The sequence below is a fragment of the Psammomys obesus genome, unplaced genomic scaffold (genome assembly GCF_907164565.1).
Source record: "Psammomys obesus unplaced genomic scaffold, mPsaObe1.curated_primary_1811, whole genome shotgun sequence".
Classification (NCBI taxonomy): domain Eukaryota; kingdom Metazoa; phylum Chordata; class Mammalia; order Rodentia; family Muridae; genus Psammomys; species Psammomys obesus.
The window spans coordinates 14,458,852-14,474,261 of NW_026596131.1; the positions used below are offsets into that span (position 1 = coordinate 14,458,852).

At 47.9% G+C, this 15,410-nt stretch overlaps 1 protein-coding gene and 1 long non-coding RNA gene across 6 annotated transcripts in view; one reads left to right on the forward strand and one right to left on the reverse strand.

Annotated features, from left to right (window-relative positions):
• The window catches only part of Rnf213 (ring finger protein 213), an 86,891-nt gene extending 75,156 nt beyond the window's left edge, over positions 1 to 11,735 (forward strand). For all 4 annotated transcript variants that reach the window (XM_055592276.1, XM_055592277.1, XM_055592279.1 and 1 more), the window contains 13 exons: positions 594 to 753; positions 1,274 to 1,454; positions 3,097 to 3,188; positions 3,684 to 3,935; positions 5,322 to 5,454; positions 5,672 to 5,755; positions 6,661 to 6,841; positions 7,005 to 7,206; positions 8,166 to 8,243; positions 8,751 to 8,945; positions 9,283 to 9,372; positions 9,462 to 9,640; positions 9,911 to 11,735. In XM_055592276.1, the coding sequence (XP_055448251.1) occupies positions 594 to 753; positions 1,274 to 1,454; positions 3,097 to 3,188; positions 3,684 to 3,935; positions 5,322 to 5,454; positions 5,672 to 5,755; positions 6,661 to 6,841; positions 7,005 to 7,206; positions 8,166 to 8,243; positions 8,751 to 8,945; positions 9,283 to 9,372; positions 9,462 to 9,640; positions 9,911 to 10,064 (1,981 nt within the window). In that variant the 3' untranslated portion in view covers positions 10,065 to 11,735. The remainder of the gene's footprint in view (positions 1 to 593; positions 754 to 1,273; positions 1,455 to 3,096; positions 3,189 to 3,683; positions 3,936 to 5,321; positions 5,455 to 5,671; positions 5,756 to 6,660; positions 6,842 to 7,004; positions 7,207 to 8,165; positions 8,244 to 8,750; positions 8,946 to 9,282; positions 9,373 to 9,461; positions 9,641 to 9,910) is intronic.
• On the reverse strand, positions 1,994 to 15,402 carry LOC129665548 (uncharacterized). 2 transcript variants are annotated; one of them, XR_008718385.1, is made up of 3 exons: positions 15,308 to 15,402; positions 13,968 to 14,066; positions 1,994 to 2,537 (listed from the first exon to the last, which is right to left on the reverse strand). It is a non-coding gene; the product is annotated as an uncharacterized LOC129665548 (long non-coding RNA). The 2 variants fall into 2 exon arrangements; XR_008718386.1 differs by lacking the exon at positions 1,994 to 2,537 and adding an exon at positions 11,071 to 11,143.
• Between the last annotated feature and the right edge of the window lie 8 nt (positions 15,403 to 15,410).

Consider the following 15,410-nt stretch of genomic DNA (forward strand, 5'->3'; position numbering starts at 1 on the left):
AACCTTTGGTTGTGGTTTCGAAGAGGGCCAACCTTTGGTTGTGGTTTGCAGTTGTTTGGCTCTGGAGAGCCAAAGGGCCTGTTCTAGCAGACTTCACAGTCTAGATAAAAGCCCAGCTCCCAAGTGTAGCTGCCCATTCCCTCGTTAGTGCTTGGTGGGCCTGTCTGCAACGCAGTATGCGCTGTACTTCTGCTCTAGTCAAAGCTTACCATATTCTGGCCGCAGCTGAATGCGCACAGCTGTACCTCCCACCCTACAGATGCAGCATGCTCTTCCAGACCTTGCATCCCAGTTACTGGGACAATGAGAGGAATGTGGAAAGTACTTGCCTGGGTACAAAGTGTGGCAAACTCCAGGTGCCCAGAGACAGATGCCTTCTTCGGGACAGCAGCAGCCATTTCATGCAGCTTCTCTAAACTGAGTCTTGGGGGGTCAGCTAGAAGGTAGATCTGAAAAGATACATAGGCAGACATCCCAGGCCTAGAAGAAGGAGGACTTTAATTTTCCTCCAAGCATGGAACCCTTCCTCCTGAGGGTCGGAGATGAGCTGGGAGGATCAGCCTCTTTCAGTCTTCACCGTGGCTCTTTTCCAGTGACACTGCGGACAGAACGAAGACTGGCCACGTGTTGGGAAGCCCCCAGCCCAGTGGTGCTGCAGTGGCTTCTGACCGAGGGATGTCACCAGTGACCTTTGTTCTCACCCGGCTGCTCACTCACTTGGCTATGCTTGTGGGAGCCACCCAGGATCCCCAGGTATTTGTAATGAGCTTCTAGAGGAACATTCTGTTGTCTCCTGTCAGCTCACCAGGCCAGTACCTGTGGAGTCTGCCAAGGGACAAAAACCTAAGGTCTCCTAACAGTTTCCAACATGGCGGGAATGGGATGATGTGCTCTTCAGATTATTTAAAATCCACTCCACTTTTTATTAATACTTTCATGATGCTCCAGAGGATCCCTTGCCCAGCTTCCTCTTAAACTGACACCAACTAGTTTCTGCACCTATGAGATTGATGTCCCTGTGTACAAGCTATCACTCTCAGGGTGCAGCATGGAGAGCAGGCTAAGGTCATTCCTGCTGCGTCTCCCCATTTTAGTATTAGCCAAGAGGACAAGGAGTTCAAGGTTGGTCTTCTGCTCTCAGAGGACCCCAACGTCGGCCTCTGCCTGTCCTTGCTCTCCTGTTACACCGACAAATCAGTGTCTTCCTGGCCTCTCCTGGCCTCTTCATCTCTTGTATGTGATATATCCTGGGCATTTTGTCTCTTACTCCTAGGCCATGATCAAAATCATTACTCCTCGGGTCCAGGACCCACAAGGCTTCCTACAGCAGCATACCCAGAGAGACCTGGAACAGCTAACCAAGATGCTGGGCAGGAGTGCAGACGAGACCATCCATGTGGTACACCTCCTCCTGGGTGGCTTGCTCAAGGATCAGCACCCCGTGTTTGGCCAGAGTAAGCAAAGGGGGCAAGGGCTAAGCTGGGTTGAGGGATCACTTCCCATGACTCCTGAGTGAGTGAAAACCACAAACTTGAGCTTAGCTTGATGACCTGTGATCTAGGAGTACTGTGAGTTCAAGGGCAGTCTGGGCTTCACACTAAAATCCTTCAAACAAAACCAGAATGAATGGGTAGGGGAGCATGCACCCTTACAGGAATGCTGAAGAGGTTCCTGTGTTCCCCAGCCACCAACCTACCTAAGAAGGCCCACGTGCCTGTGCTACTTGGAGTGTCCACACACAAGTGCAAGTGTTGGAGACATGCCCGTCAAGAATCACGTCCAAGAATCAGTCACTAATGCTGGGCATGGTGCAGGCCTGTAATCCCAGCACTCAGGGAGGCAGAGGCGGGTGGCTCTCTGTGAGTTTGAGGCCAGCCTGTCTACAAAGAGACATCCTGCTCAAAACATAAAAAGGAAAAAAAATCAGTCACTAGCTTTGCTTCTGGTTTTTACTAAAAATTCCAGGGTTGTATATTAGTCTAATAGTTGACACTGTACAGTTTACATGCACACAGTTTATTGGAAAAAAGGCAAGCTCTGCTCACCACATTACAACATTTCTGTCCTAAGCATTTAAATCTACCAAGAAAGGGCATGCAGGATGATATCTCACTGAAGATGAAATCATTTTTGTAAAGACTGATTTATGTATATGAGTGCCCTGTCTTCACGCACACCAGAAGGAGGAGTCAGATCCCATTGCAGATGGTTGGGAGCCACCATGTGGATGCGGGGAATTGAACTTAGAACCTCTGGAAGAACAGCCAGTGCTCTTAACCTCTGAAGATGGCATTATTATGTCTTTTTCTTAACTGCAAAAAAGTTTTTTTTTTTTTTAATTTGGGTGGTGCTGTGGCCTGGAACACAATAGGGAAACATTTCTCTGCAGCTGTACCAGAGTCCTGCAGGAATCTCTTCAGATCATCAATGAGAAAGCAGTGGTATCCCGAGTCTTTCTTTTTGCTGGGTTGTGAGTTTTAGGAGACTCTCCTGTCATCGCCTCCCATGCAGCTCTTGCAATGCAGATGTTTCAGGTCCTGAGAATAGAGTTCGGCTTGTCAGGATTGGCTAGCCAGTGCTCTTAACCCCATCCCAACCTTCTGGTCCAAGGTGTTATTTTAAAATAATATACAATAAAAAGTGCTGCCTGCAAACAGAACCCACTCACTTAGGGCCTTCCTCCCCAGTCAGCATTACAGGGCTATTTAGTAAAACCTCTTTTCATTGAAAACCTGTTTTGGCAAAACCACCTTCATGGGTCCTGGTCTGGGGATAGCTACTTGAGTGGCCGGTGGTGGCACATGGCCACTGTCCTGTCACTGCTCCTGGGCTTGTGGTTTAAAGTTCTGTCCTTAGTACTTTGTTCAGTATGGTTTCATGAGGACAGCAATAGGGTCAGTGATTGTCTGAGGTTGAGCTGTCTTCACAAAGGCAATAGCAGCAGATGATTGCATCGGGCGCTGTTGGCATCCTTGGGGAATGCAGGAAAGTACTTCCTCATAATAGAACATTTGATTGGCACTTATTTGGTGCTTACTGAATGTAAGATGCTATGGATCTCATTCTGGGGTAACCCACATACTGTTTTATTTGTAGGAGTGTTAGACTTTAATGTGGACTTGTTAACCAAAGCACACAGAAACGACTGGGAGAAGTACTTTGAAACTCTTCTTCTACGGAAACTGGAGGTGAGCTGTCGCTTAGCGCCTATGTCTCGGTTAGGAGGAGGGGTCTCCCACTCTTCTGCTGAGCAAGCTTTATCCATCATTGCTGGGGAAGGACTGCAGGAGCCTCATCTGAGCCTCAGATTTCAGCTTGCTTGTCATCACTTTAGGCAGCTGAATGTGAGGGTGAGAAGCAGACCTACTGTCCTAGAAAGGCCCACTAGGAAGCACAGCAGTTGCAGATGAGATACTGTCGGACAAGAACATCACTGAGAGGAACAAAGCATTCCAGAAATAAAGTGAGGAGATGAAAGGCAAGCAATGAGGATGGCCTTTAGTCTTGCATTCACTGTATCCAGGGAAGCAAAACCCTAAAACAAGGAAGTGTTTAGATGATAACAGAAACCAGCAACGAGATAGGCAAGGAAAGGAGGTTAGGCACCATACAGTTGTGAGGCTTCCCAGCCTCGCAGGTGCAGCAATGTCTCAATTCTAGAATTCTCTCATTTTCATCACCAGCATCTTGACCAAACCTTGCCAGCTGTAAATGCTCTTATCAGCCAAGATGAACGCATAAGCTCCAACCCTGTGACCAAAATCATATATGGGGACCCAGCGACCTTCCTGCCCCACTTGCCCCCCAAAAATGTGGTTCACTGCTCGAAGATTTGGAGTTGCAGAAAGAAGATCACAGTGGAGTACCTGCAGCACATTGTGGAACAGAAAAACGGCAGAGAAACCGTGCCTGTCCTCTGGCACTTCCTCCAGAAGGTACGAGTAACTGCTGGTTGACCTCACTTATTCTGTGCAGACCAGTCCCAGGACCAGGAAGCCCTAACCCTTTGCTCAGAATAGTGGCTCCTAGGGGTGAAGCTCTGAGAAGCACTTGTGCTGTGGCAGCCAACTGGATGCTGGTATCGAGGTGCAAGGAGAAAAGTAGTATCAGGCAGTCTGGAGCATAGCACAGGTGAAATGCACACGGTTTCCAGAGATGGTTCAGTTTTGTGTTTTTAATTGGTTCAGCATTCTTAACAATGCCTGTGGCTGGGTGGTACCCAGATCTCAAGGCATTTGAATATACAGCACCAGATCAAACCCCATACTTGTTGGCCATCTGTATTTCTTTTTAAGAATTATCTATTCGACTCATACTCCAACCAAGGACTATTCATGGAGATATCCTAGAATACCTGCACAGATGTAGCCCATGGCAGTTCAGTGTCCAAGTGGGTTACCTAGTAATGGGAAGAGGGACTGCCTCTGACATAATCTGATTGGCCTGCTCGTTGATCACCTCCCCTGGGGGGGAGCAGCCTTTCCAGGCCACAGTAGAGGACAATGCAGCCACTTTTGATGAGAACTGATAGACTAAGATCAGAAAGGAGAGGAGAACCTCCCCTATCAGTGGACTTGGGGAGTGGCATGCATGCAGAAAGGGGAGGGAGGGTGGGATCGGGAGGGGAGGAAGGAGGGGCTTATGGGGGATACAAAATGAATAAAGTGTAATTAATAAAAAATAAGAAAAAAAAGAATGATGTAGCTTAGCAAGCATAAAAAAAAAAAAGAATTATCTATTCGGATCATTTGACCACTGTTAATGGGATTGTTTGGTTATTGTTAAGCTTATGAGTTTCTTACATACATAGGGCTTTTTAAGGTCAACTTCAAATCTTTATCTCTGTTGACTGCTTCTTTGTTAAACAGAAAGTTTTCAGTCTGGTATAACCACCTGTCAACTGGTCCTTTTATGTTTCTGTCCAGAAACTTCTCTTCACTCCAGCCTGTTTCCCCTGGTTCCTCTGGCAATTTTGGGACTTACATTTAGGTATTTGGTCCACCCTAGTTTGACTTCTGCACTGGATGAGACAGGATTCAGTCCTCAAGGCAGCTGGATTTTGATGTGGCACAAAGGCACATAGGTTTGCCTATGGGTGGCAGCACTGTGTGTAAAGCCATTCGTGGGCACATAGAGAAAACAAAGAATGGGGTTGCCCTCCACCTGTTGCTAAATTCTGTGGTAGGTCACCATGAAAAATGGAACACTGACCAGATTAAATTAGCAGTATCAGTCCCCCATATACCTACAAAATATACATGCCAGACAGCATTTCTCAGGGAAACAGAGGCGTCAATACTAAACTATCTTCCTTTCTGTAGGAAGCGGAATTAAGGCTGGTGAGATTCTTGCCTGAAATCTTAGCCCTGCAAAGAGATCTAGTGAAACAATTCCAGAATGTTTCAGAAGTGGAATACAGCTCCATCAGAGGTTTTATTAACAGTCAGCATTCAGGTAGGACTCTGCCCAGCTCTACAAGATGCTGTGACCGTTTGTGTGTAACAGATAAGGGCTCATGGCTCAGGAGCAGGTGAGCTGTGCATTAAGCTTGCAGCATGAGATGCAGAGCCCTATTTTCAGCTATATCAGCTGTGGCAGGAATACAAAGAGCTGGTGTGGGTCAGAACTTGGCTCTTCTGTTGTAGTTCTTACCAAATGCTTTGCTCAACAGATGGGCTAAGAAAGCTGTTATTTGATCGAGTCACTGTATTTCTGTCCACATGGAACGCACTGAGACGGTCACTGGAGACCAATGGTAAGTGTCCTCCCTCTAGCAGAGTCACAACAGAATTGCTGAGCACACAGTGCTCTGAAGCTCAGCTCTGCCTGTCACACCCAGCATGCTCTTTAGGGGTCTTCAGATGGAGGCTGTCTTGGTTAGGGTGACTTTCTGAGACAAAACACCATAACCAAAAGCAAGTTGGGGAGGAGAGGGTTTATGTGACTTATTCCTTCCTCATCAAAGGAAATCAGGACAGGAACTCGAACAAGGCAGGAACGTGGAGGCAGGAGCTGATGCGGAGGCCATGAGGGGTTACTACTTACTGGCTTTCTTTCTCTTACAGAACCCAGGACCATCAGCTCAGTGATGTCCTCACTCATGATGGCTTGTACCTCCCCCATAAATTATTAATTTAAAAAATGTCCTACAGGCCTGCCTAGAGCCAGATCTAATAGAGGCATTTTCTCAATTGAGGCCCCCTCCTCTTTGACTATAGCTTACGTCAGGTTGACATGAAACTAGCCGTTACAGAGGATCTGGGAGAAGTATGACAGCATTAGAACCTTCATCTTCTTGAATCTAAAAACTGGGTTTTAAGATAGAACTGGGATCACTGAAAACTTGTATGTTTGGTTAGAGGTGAGACATTAAAACCAGCTTCTCAGCTGGAGAGATGGCTCAGAGGTTAAGAACACTGGCTGTTCTTCCAAAGGTCTTGAGTTCAATTCCCATGCAACCGCATGGTGGCTCACAGCCATCTATAGTGAGATCTGGTGCCCTCTTCTGGCCTACAGGCAAAGCACTGTATAAATAACATAAACCTTAAAAAAATAAAATAAAAAAACCAGCTTCCTGCTCTGTGTTAGATGGGGTGACCATGTCAGTTCACCTCTTCCCCTCACCTTCATGTTGAGGCTTACCTACCCTGTCATTTTTAGGTGAGATCAAGCTGCCAAAAGATTACTGCCGCTCCGACTTGGATCTGGATGCTGAATTTGAGGTCATCCTTCCACGGAGACGGGGCCTGGGCCTCTGTGGAACTGCTTTAGTCAGCTACTTGATCAGGTTACACAATGAAATGGTCTACACCATTCAAAAGTTCTCCAATGAAAACAACAGGTGTGTGCACAAGCCAATGGACCATGGTTGCTTTCCCATCCATAGCCTGACCTCCCTTTGCCACTCTCTCTAGAGTCCTCAGACATACAGCTTTGACCTGTGCTGAAACAGGAGTGTCCCTGTGTGTCTGCTCTTGGCACCAAGCATGTGTCTCGTCCCGCAGCTATTCTGTGGATACCTCTGAGGTTGCTGACCTGCACGTCATCAGCTATGAGGTGGAGCGGGACCTGACTCCACTGATTCTCTCCAACTGCCAGTACCAAGTACAGCAAGGGGGAGAAACATCACAAGAGTTTGACCTAGAGAAGATCCAGCGGCAGATCAGCAGCCGCTTCCTCCAGGGCAAGCCCAGGCTGACCCTCAAGGTAGGCTGAGCCTGCTGCTAGTTATGTGCTTTGTGTCTCTGTCATGAATACCCTTCATATGTTTGAGCAACACCAAAGTGCACTGTGCCGCCCACAGTGTCGTCTCCTTCCCACAGCTCCAATAGCCTCCTGGCTATGGTGATCTCAGGCCATTTGGTACCACCATCTGCACCTCATTCCCCCACAGACAGCCTCCATGGATTTAGCTTTAGTTTTTCTACTATTGTTAATGGCGCCACCAAGGAACTCTGCCATTGTTGCCCAATTCCTCAGCATTCTATCCCCAGCCTGTCATTTTAGCCATCTGTCATGGTGTTTCCTGGATCCTCTCTGTGTTGGCACCCTGCATGGCATTCCTCTGCCTCCCTTCACTTGACAGAGACGGCCCTGAGGCCTGGCTCCAGCTCAGTCACTGGTTTCCAGTCACTCGGTTGTCTGCCCTCACATACAGGCTTCCTGCCACCCACGGAACACAATGGCAGAGCCACACCCTATTCCTTCATCTGGACTGCTGTTGGCCCTTCTGTCCAGTCAGATGCTACGTGTAGTTTGTGTGTGCTGATAGACGTCCGTAGGTTTATCACACAGCTCACAGTCAGGCCAGAGCCATTTCTGATTCACTCTGACAGCCCTGCTGGCCAGCAAAGTGACTTCCTTGTCCAGGTCATTGAAGAGATGGTGAATGAGCTGTCCCTCACCTGGTGCTCCTTGTATACTCAGTATGGGACAGTATTCTATATGGCAGTATCTTTGAAGCCACTGTAGCAAGGCTTCCTGGTTGTGTTTGCAAAGAGAGTGTCTTCAGCATAGACGTCCTGCCGCAACACTGCTGCCTTCACCAGGAAAGCCCTGAGTAACTGGGTACTGACACTTAGTTACTGAGGGATGAATGTATTTGCCATCTAGTGAAAACACCCACTGTGAACTTCATCTCTAAAAACTTTTCTTTCTCAATTTAGGGAATACCCACCCTGGTGTACAGACATGACTGGAACTATGAGCATCTCTTCATGGACATCAAGAACAAAGTGGCACAGGTGCTCATGACAGTTCTTGTCACTTGCTGGGAGGCTGTCTATACTGAAGACAGCTCTGGCCAGCTTCATCACATTCCTGTGTGAGCACTGGAGTCTCCATGTCTCTATAAGAACCCTAGGACTCCAGAGGAAAGCAGGATAGCAGATCTCCAGATTTTCTTGTTCAGTTTAAACATATGGACTGTGGGGCTGGTTTCTTAGGAACATATCAGGGCTGTGTGAGCTGAGGCTAAACAGCCAGAGAAGTTCATGTGTCCCTGCTCTTTCCTAGCAATTCTGAGAGGATGCTATATGGCTGAGCCTCCTCATAGGGTGGTTTTGAGGTTCTGAGTTTGTCTATTTCTGTGGAGTCTGGAGTGCTGCCTGCACTTTGTATGCACCAAACATCAGCCAGTTGCCTTCTGGAGAGCCTGTCCCTGCTCTAGCTTGAGCAGTGACAAGCTAAGCTCTTCTCCGTTGTAAGAAACAAGCCCAGCCATAACTCCACCCTTACATTTTGTTCCCCAGAACCCACTCCCTAACTCAGCCATCAGTAGCATCAGTGGACAGCTTCAGTCCTATAGCGATGCCTGTGAAGCCCTGTCTGTCATTGAAGTCAGCCTGGGTTTCCTGAGAACAGCTGGTGGGGACCCTAGCATGGACCTGACTGTGTACATCCAAGATGTCCTGCAGATGGGTGAGCAGACAGCTCATGTTATAAAGGTAAGTACTAGTGCCAAACCTGGTGCTATAAACCAATAATCCCAGTTCCGGTCAGCAGGAGTTCTATCCCGTATTAGGCTTTTGAGCAAAAAACCCATGTCTCAAAACTGAGGGATGTCCTCCTGGGAAGTGAGCATCTAGGGAGAGCTCCCCATCTGTGGCCACTGTGGATCTGCAGTGTGTGATGTCATAGCTCTGTGTTGCTTGGGATAGGTCAGTTGAACTTGTGGATAAGACTGTCTCATGACAAGGGAAACAGAATGAGCTCAAGACAGAAATGTCTCCATGATGTGGCACTGAGATTCCACATGCACTGGTGACACTGTTCCTCTTTCAGGCCTTACACAGATGTCAACTGAGACATGCCATTGCCCTCTGGCAGTTCCTATCTGCACATAAGTCAGAACAGCGGCTGCGACTGAAAAGGGTGAGTCTCACCTTTGCTTTCACTGTGGAGGGAGCAGCACTGACCATCTGCCCAGGCCTGAATGTGTCACATTGGACCCTTCATTTCAGGAGCTGTTTCGGGAAATTGATGGGAAATACAAACAGGAGCTTAGTCCACGACACGCAAGGCTTCTCGGCACATTCCTGAATGAGGCCGGCCTGGACGCCTTCCTGCTGGAGCTCCATGAGATGATTGTGCTGAAACTCAGGGGTCCCCAGGCTGAGAGCAGCTTCAACCCCAACTGGAGGTATGTATGGCCTTGTACAGCTGATGGCAGAATATCCTGTTGCTGGTGGCTTCCCCTATTCTCCTTATATCAAGTAGAGTTACATAAACAAATGTTCACTTTGCAGCAGAAGCCACACCACTGTGTGAAGGATGTAGAACAGTTAGCTATCTCTTCCAAGAAGGTCTCTCGGTGTGTCTGGTCTTGCAAGCATCTTGGTCCTCTTGAACTGGAAAGCATGACCCCTTGCTGGGTTGATGTTAAAAACTCTCTTGTTCCTTGATTTCCCAGCCTCAAGGAGACTCTGGTGAGTTACATGGAGACTAAAGAGAGTGATGTCCTTCCAGAAGTGGAGTCCCAGTTCCCAGAAGAGATACTCCTGTCCAGCTGCATCTCTGTGTGGAAAGCAGCTGCCACACGCAAACAGGAGCGGCAAGTGAGGTAGAGCACCTCTGCCTTCCTCAACACCCCACCCCCACCATAGCTGTGGCCTTGTGTGAAGGAGAGTGCACACAGCACTGGATTCAAGGCTCACACACACCATACAATCTGGTGGCTTTTTGAGAGCCAAGCTGTTTCTGGAACATGTGCCTATTCTAAACGTTCGTCAAGTATGATGAAACAAAATTGGCAATCAACTGCCTCCTGTACATTCCAGAAGAAACTAGAGTGCAGTAAGGTCACACCCAACAATGATCCTTAAGACTGCCAGGCTCTTACCTCATATTCCATGGCCACCACTTTATTGCATAGAGAGAGCACAAAAAAAGGTAGTAATTTTTTATTCCATAGCATATATACAGAAGAATCTCATTTTATTCTGTCTTCCAGTCCCTGAATTTATGAATACTATGCACTTATCTCTTGGTTTGCAAGATGTATGAAAATTGGTACACCAAACCAAGGAAACCCAAGGTGCTGGTAAAAGCTGTAAGGCCACATGAACAAGAGCTAATGTCAACCCCGCCATGAGTCACTTCTAATTTCAATGGGACAAAGCCAAACAGTCCCTGAGAACCCTGGACGGGGAGTGAGGAGGGTGACTAAGTTGGCGAGCGGAACTGTTGGGTGGTGGGCGCTTGCCCACCTTGTGCAGAGCCCGGGGCTCTCCCCAGCGCCACAGATGCGAGGGGACAGACAACAAAAGCACAATCAACCGGCCAGTGCCCTTTCCAGTCCCTACAGCTTGACATTTCAAGCGAAAATGTGGAGTGTAAGCCTTGATCAGTGGTGTTTAGGGACTGGCACTGTGACTAGGGTAGAGGGTATGTGGTGCCCTAAAATTCAGTTTCAGCACGTTCAAAAGAAAGGCATCGGAGAGTACTGTGGCGGGTCACTCACTGCAGCTGTCCAGCCAGCGCGCACGGGAGCTTAGCCTCCTGAGCACACAGCGAGCTGGCTGAGTGCAGACCAGGTAAAGAGGAGGAGGGAGAGCCCACCCTGACCTTGCGCTGCCACTGTGTGTCAATCAACTCGGGTTCCCTCCATCCTTCTGGACACTCACAACTGGCCTCTCACCACCATCTGCAGATGTAAGAACAGTGTTTACAAGTTGGAAGTCATTTCCTTCTCAAGTCTTGAAAGCTAGGGCCCAGGGACTCTGAGCTACAAAACCACAGCATGGTGGTCAGCCCTGCAATGGACTCAGCTCCACCAGGAGAAGGTGCATCTGGAACCATAGCCCTCACAGCCTGATATGGGGGCCAGGCCCTGCCAGCAACGCATTTCAGACTGTGTTCACAGCAACAGTGATCTCTTATTCCAAACTAGAGCACCCGTCCTCGCGTGTCCGCCCTCCAGGTTTCCTGTTGAATGGATGTTTTTTCGGGGCACTGGGCTCACTTAACTTCCCAACACCTATGATACCTCAGAGGGCAGCTCAGCCCCATATTTTCTTGTTGTAAAGGCTTTTGTTTTTTGGCCTCAGCCTAGGTGTTTGTTTGTTTTTGTTTTTTCTGTCATGAAGAATTTTTAATTAAGATGTTTAATTTTGTATGATATTTCTGTCTATGTAGTGTTTCAGTGTCTATACAAAATACATGGATCTAACACCGGCAAAAGTAAGCTGCATTATTTTTGTCATTCCTATTTTAATAAACTTGAGCTTTACAGCTAAGAGTTCTTTTTGGATCCAGGAGATGTCTCAGTGCCTAAGGGCAACTGACACCAAGCCTGACAGCCCTGGGAACCCATGTAGTAGAAGGAAAGGACTGGTTTCCCCAAGCACTCCCACGTGCATGCCCATGCACACAAGCACACACATACATTATTTTTTTAATATTTATTATGTATACAGTCTTCAGCACTGCATGTACACCTGCCCACTGGACCTCGTTATAAAGGGTTGTGAACCACTATGTAGTTGCTGGGACTTGAACTCAGGACCCCTGGAACAGCAGCCAGTGCTCTTAACCTCTGAGCCATCTCTCCAGTCCCCCCCCACACACACACTTTCTCTCATTTAAAAAATGGTGAATTTTTAGATTTTTAAAATCCTTTTGAGTGCAGTTTCCATTTCTTACACGAGGCTTTTTGAGATGGTTTTTGGTTTTCTGTGGAAATGTTCCTGCTGTAGTCTACAATGGGGTGCAGAACAAAACCTACGCTCTTATTGCACATGGGGTAATATTTTTTTTCCCTCTGAGCAGGACTCTTGTTTATGATAGAGACAGCACTGCCCTACTGCCACTGAACACATCTACCACGAAATAGAGATGAGCTGATTCGGCAAATTGGGCTGTAGATAAGGAAGGCCCCTTAGGAATAGGAAAGTGAAGCAGTAATTCAAATCCCACGCCTTTCCTAAAGCATTGCATGATTTGCCATTTATTAACTGAAATAGTCATGCGCTACTTCAGTTCCAAGAAGAAAGCAGTGGCTCAGAGGGCTCAGCCAGGTCACACAGGTGACCCAAGTCTGGGTGCCCCAAAGTACCAGGTTGTGAGCAGGAACATGCCTCATGCTCTTACTGGAGAGGTGTAAGCACACACGTACTCACCCAAATAATATCTTCACCAGAAGACCACAGAAATGACTCCAAACAAGTCTAGGTACAAGTCTAGTGACTCAGAACTGCATCCCTCAAAGGTCCAACCCTGCTTGGGTAACACTTTATCAAAGCTGAACCCCAGGGACCCCTGAACAGTAACAGTTATCTCCACAGGTCCCTTTTCTCCCTGTAACTCCTAACTCCTTATTTCACCTTGAAGGCAAATCTAGTAAGTCTTTGGACTTCTGGGCTCCAGAGCCTCCCTCTGCTTCTCAGGTGCCAGTGTCTCAGGAGGAAAGAGCTCCTCAACAGGTGTTGAGTGTTGAACGTCCGAAGTGGAAGTCTCTGGTTTCTTTGGAAACTCAGTTATGTTATGTAAATGTTTTTGTTTTAATCCCAACTGTGGGATTTAGATTGGACTTTAGTTTGTCACAGCTGATAACTGTCTCATGTGGGGTGTGGTCTTTGCCAGCTGGTACCAGCCTGCCTAGTGAAGCAGGGAGAGGGGCATGGTCTAGGACTCAGGAAGATAAAGAGGAGAGCTCTGGGAGAAGGTGTGTCCTGTGGTGTGTGACACGTAACAGTTTGGAGCGGTGAGACCGTGGTGGCATGGAGATAGAAATGTTTCAACACGGTGGCTCGGAGGAGACTGCCTGTTGTGTCTGCTGTCAACAGAGACTGGGATTGCCCCAAAGGAGTCCAACTGACCCTAAAAGGCCAGAAATAAAAGGGGTCTTACACCCCCCTCCCCACTAACATTCTTTCTCATACCCAGGGTTAGGGGGTTGGTGGAAGGGAGGTAGAAGTGTCAGACCCTTGGAGAAAAGCACTAAAAAATATCAGGCTGCTGAACCACCTGAGTCTGGAGAGGTGACCACTGGGCAGAGGAGAAAATCGCAAGGCCCTGAGCTGAATACCAAGCAAACATCGACTAGAATCTATATTGCTCTCTGCACTTTTTGGCCCCTTAGCTTGCTAAGCAAACCTAGGCACAAGCATCCAGAATCCATGTTTTCTTCATGCTGGAAAATGAGCACAAGAAAAGCGACTTTCTCCTTTCAGCAATGCTGGAAACTCCCACCTCTGTAGTACTATGGTACACCACACCAGAATGTCTCAGCCATCCAGGGTAAGAGTCAGGAGGGGCAGGGTGCAGCACTTACAGTAGCCCACATAATCTGGAGCTGTTACTGCTGTGTTCCCTTCCCACACAGACATCAAGATCAGTGTTCCTTTCAATCAACACCTCAGCCATAACTTCTTCAGAAACCATAACTTTTGTCCCATCTCCCTGACATGAAAGGTTTCCCAAACGCCAAATTCTTTACCCTGACCACTCTCTGTCAAAGCCAGGCCTACCTGAGCATGGTGCTGGCTCTCCTGTCTGCCAACTCAGTGACTATAGGCCAGCCACCTCTTCAAACTGGAGTTGCCTCCTCTGCAAAATGCCTTCCAGGTCTATGGTAAAAAGAACACAGGGTAGACAAACAGCACAATGCCTGCCATGCAGCGAGTGCTGGACAAACAGGGCTTTCTCAACTGAAAACTGGCTAGCTTTCAAGGTCTGTCAGCTGTTTGCAGGAAGCCTTTCCCAAACCACAAACTTTAGTTTGGTCTAATCCAAGCCTTTTATATTTTCCCCTGAAAACACATACTCATGTATGTATACAAAACTACTGACTTAGGTATACACTTCTCTGAATTCTAGCAAACTGCAAGCCAAACTTAGCTGATGCCTTTAACACCCACTGCCCTCCTCGCTTGGCACAAATGTTGTTCCCTCTGCCTGCCACATTCTCATTTATATTCTTTCTTCTTTGACCTTTGCACTGTCTATGGTGAATTCTAGTCATTTTCATCCCCCATCACCCTCTCAAATCATTGGGCATCAGCCAATTTTGCATTTTGTTTTGCGTTGACACCTTGTGTGGTAGATAATCTTAGTTGGAGACTTAACTGTAGGTATCTGGAAGGAACTAAACCCCAAGCAGTTGGACACACCTATGAGCAACTTTCTTGATTGGAGTATCCAAGGTCCAGAGACCCACCCTAAATCTAGGGCACGTGGTGGCAGCCTGTATAAAAGGACGTGGAAGGAAGCTCTTGCTTTTTGCCTGCTTGCCCTCACTCTCATTGACAAGCGTTAAATTCTTTCAGTTCTGTTCCTCTAAAGAACCCTAACACACACCCTGGTCTGCAGGATCTTTTTATTTATTTTTTATTTATCTTTTCGAGATAGGGTTTCTCTGTGTAGCCCTGGCTGTCTTGGAACTCAATTTCTGTAAACCAGGCTGGCCTGGAATTCAGAAATCCACCTGCCTCTGCCTCCCAAATGCTGGCATTAAAGGTATGCCCAGGCCCCTCACTTTCACTAGTCTTTTGATTCGCTATTTCGCACTTGGGGTTTCTCACAATCGATACAAGTTAAGAATTTATGCTGCAAAGGTGTCTCTTCCTCCTTTAGACTATAAATTTAGAGTGGTTTTCTGCTCCGCAAGCTCGCGCCCAGGGGCAATGTGCGGACCTGAACCTGGCCTCAGAACTACAGAATCTGCAGTAAGGGAAGCGCCTGGCTCCAGGGCTCGGGGAGTGCGAGGGATGCCAAGTGCTGGCCCATTCTTCCGCTTCCTGAGAGGGCTGTAGACGCCCGTAAGGTGCAGAGCAGAGCTCGCATTTCCAAACTCCGGGCGGCAACCCACCTACAGACAGGGGACCGACAGCTGGGCTAGCCGGCGTCTGGAGAGTCGCTCCGGAAGGTAGCAGCCAGCGCTCGACGCCCAGCCTTGCTGTGACAGCGGCCTC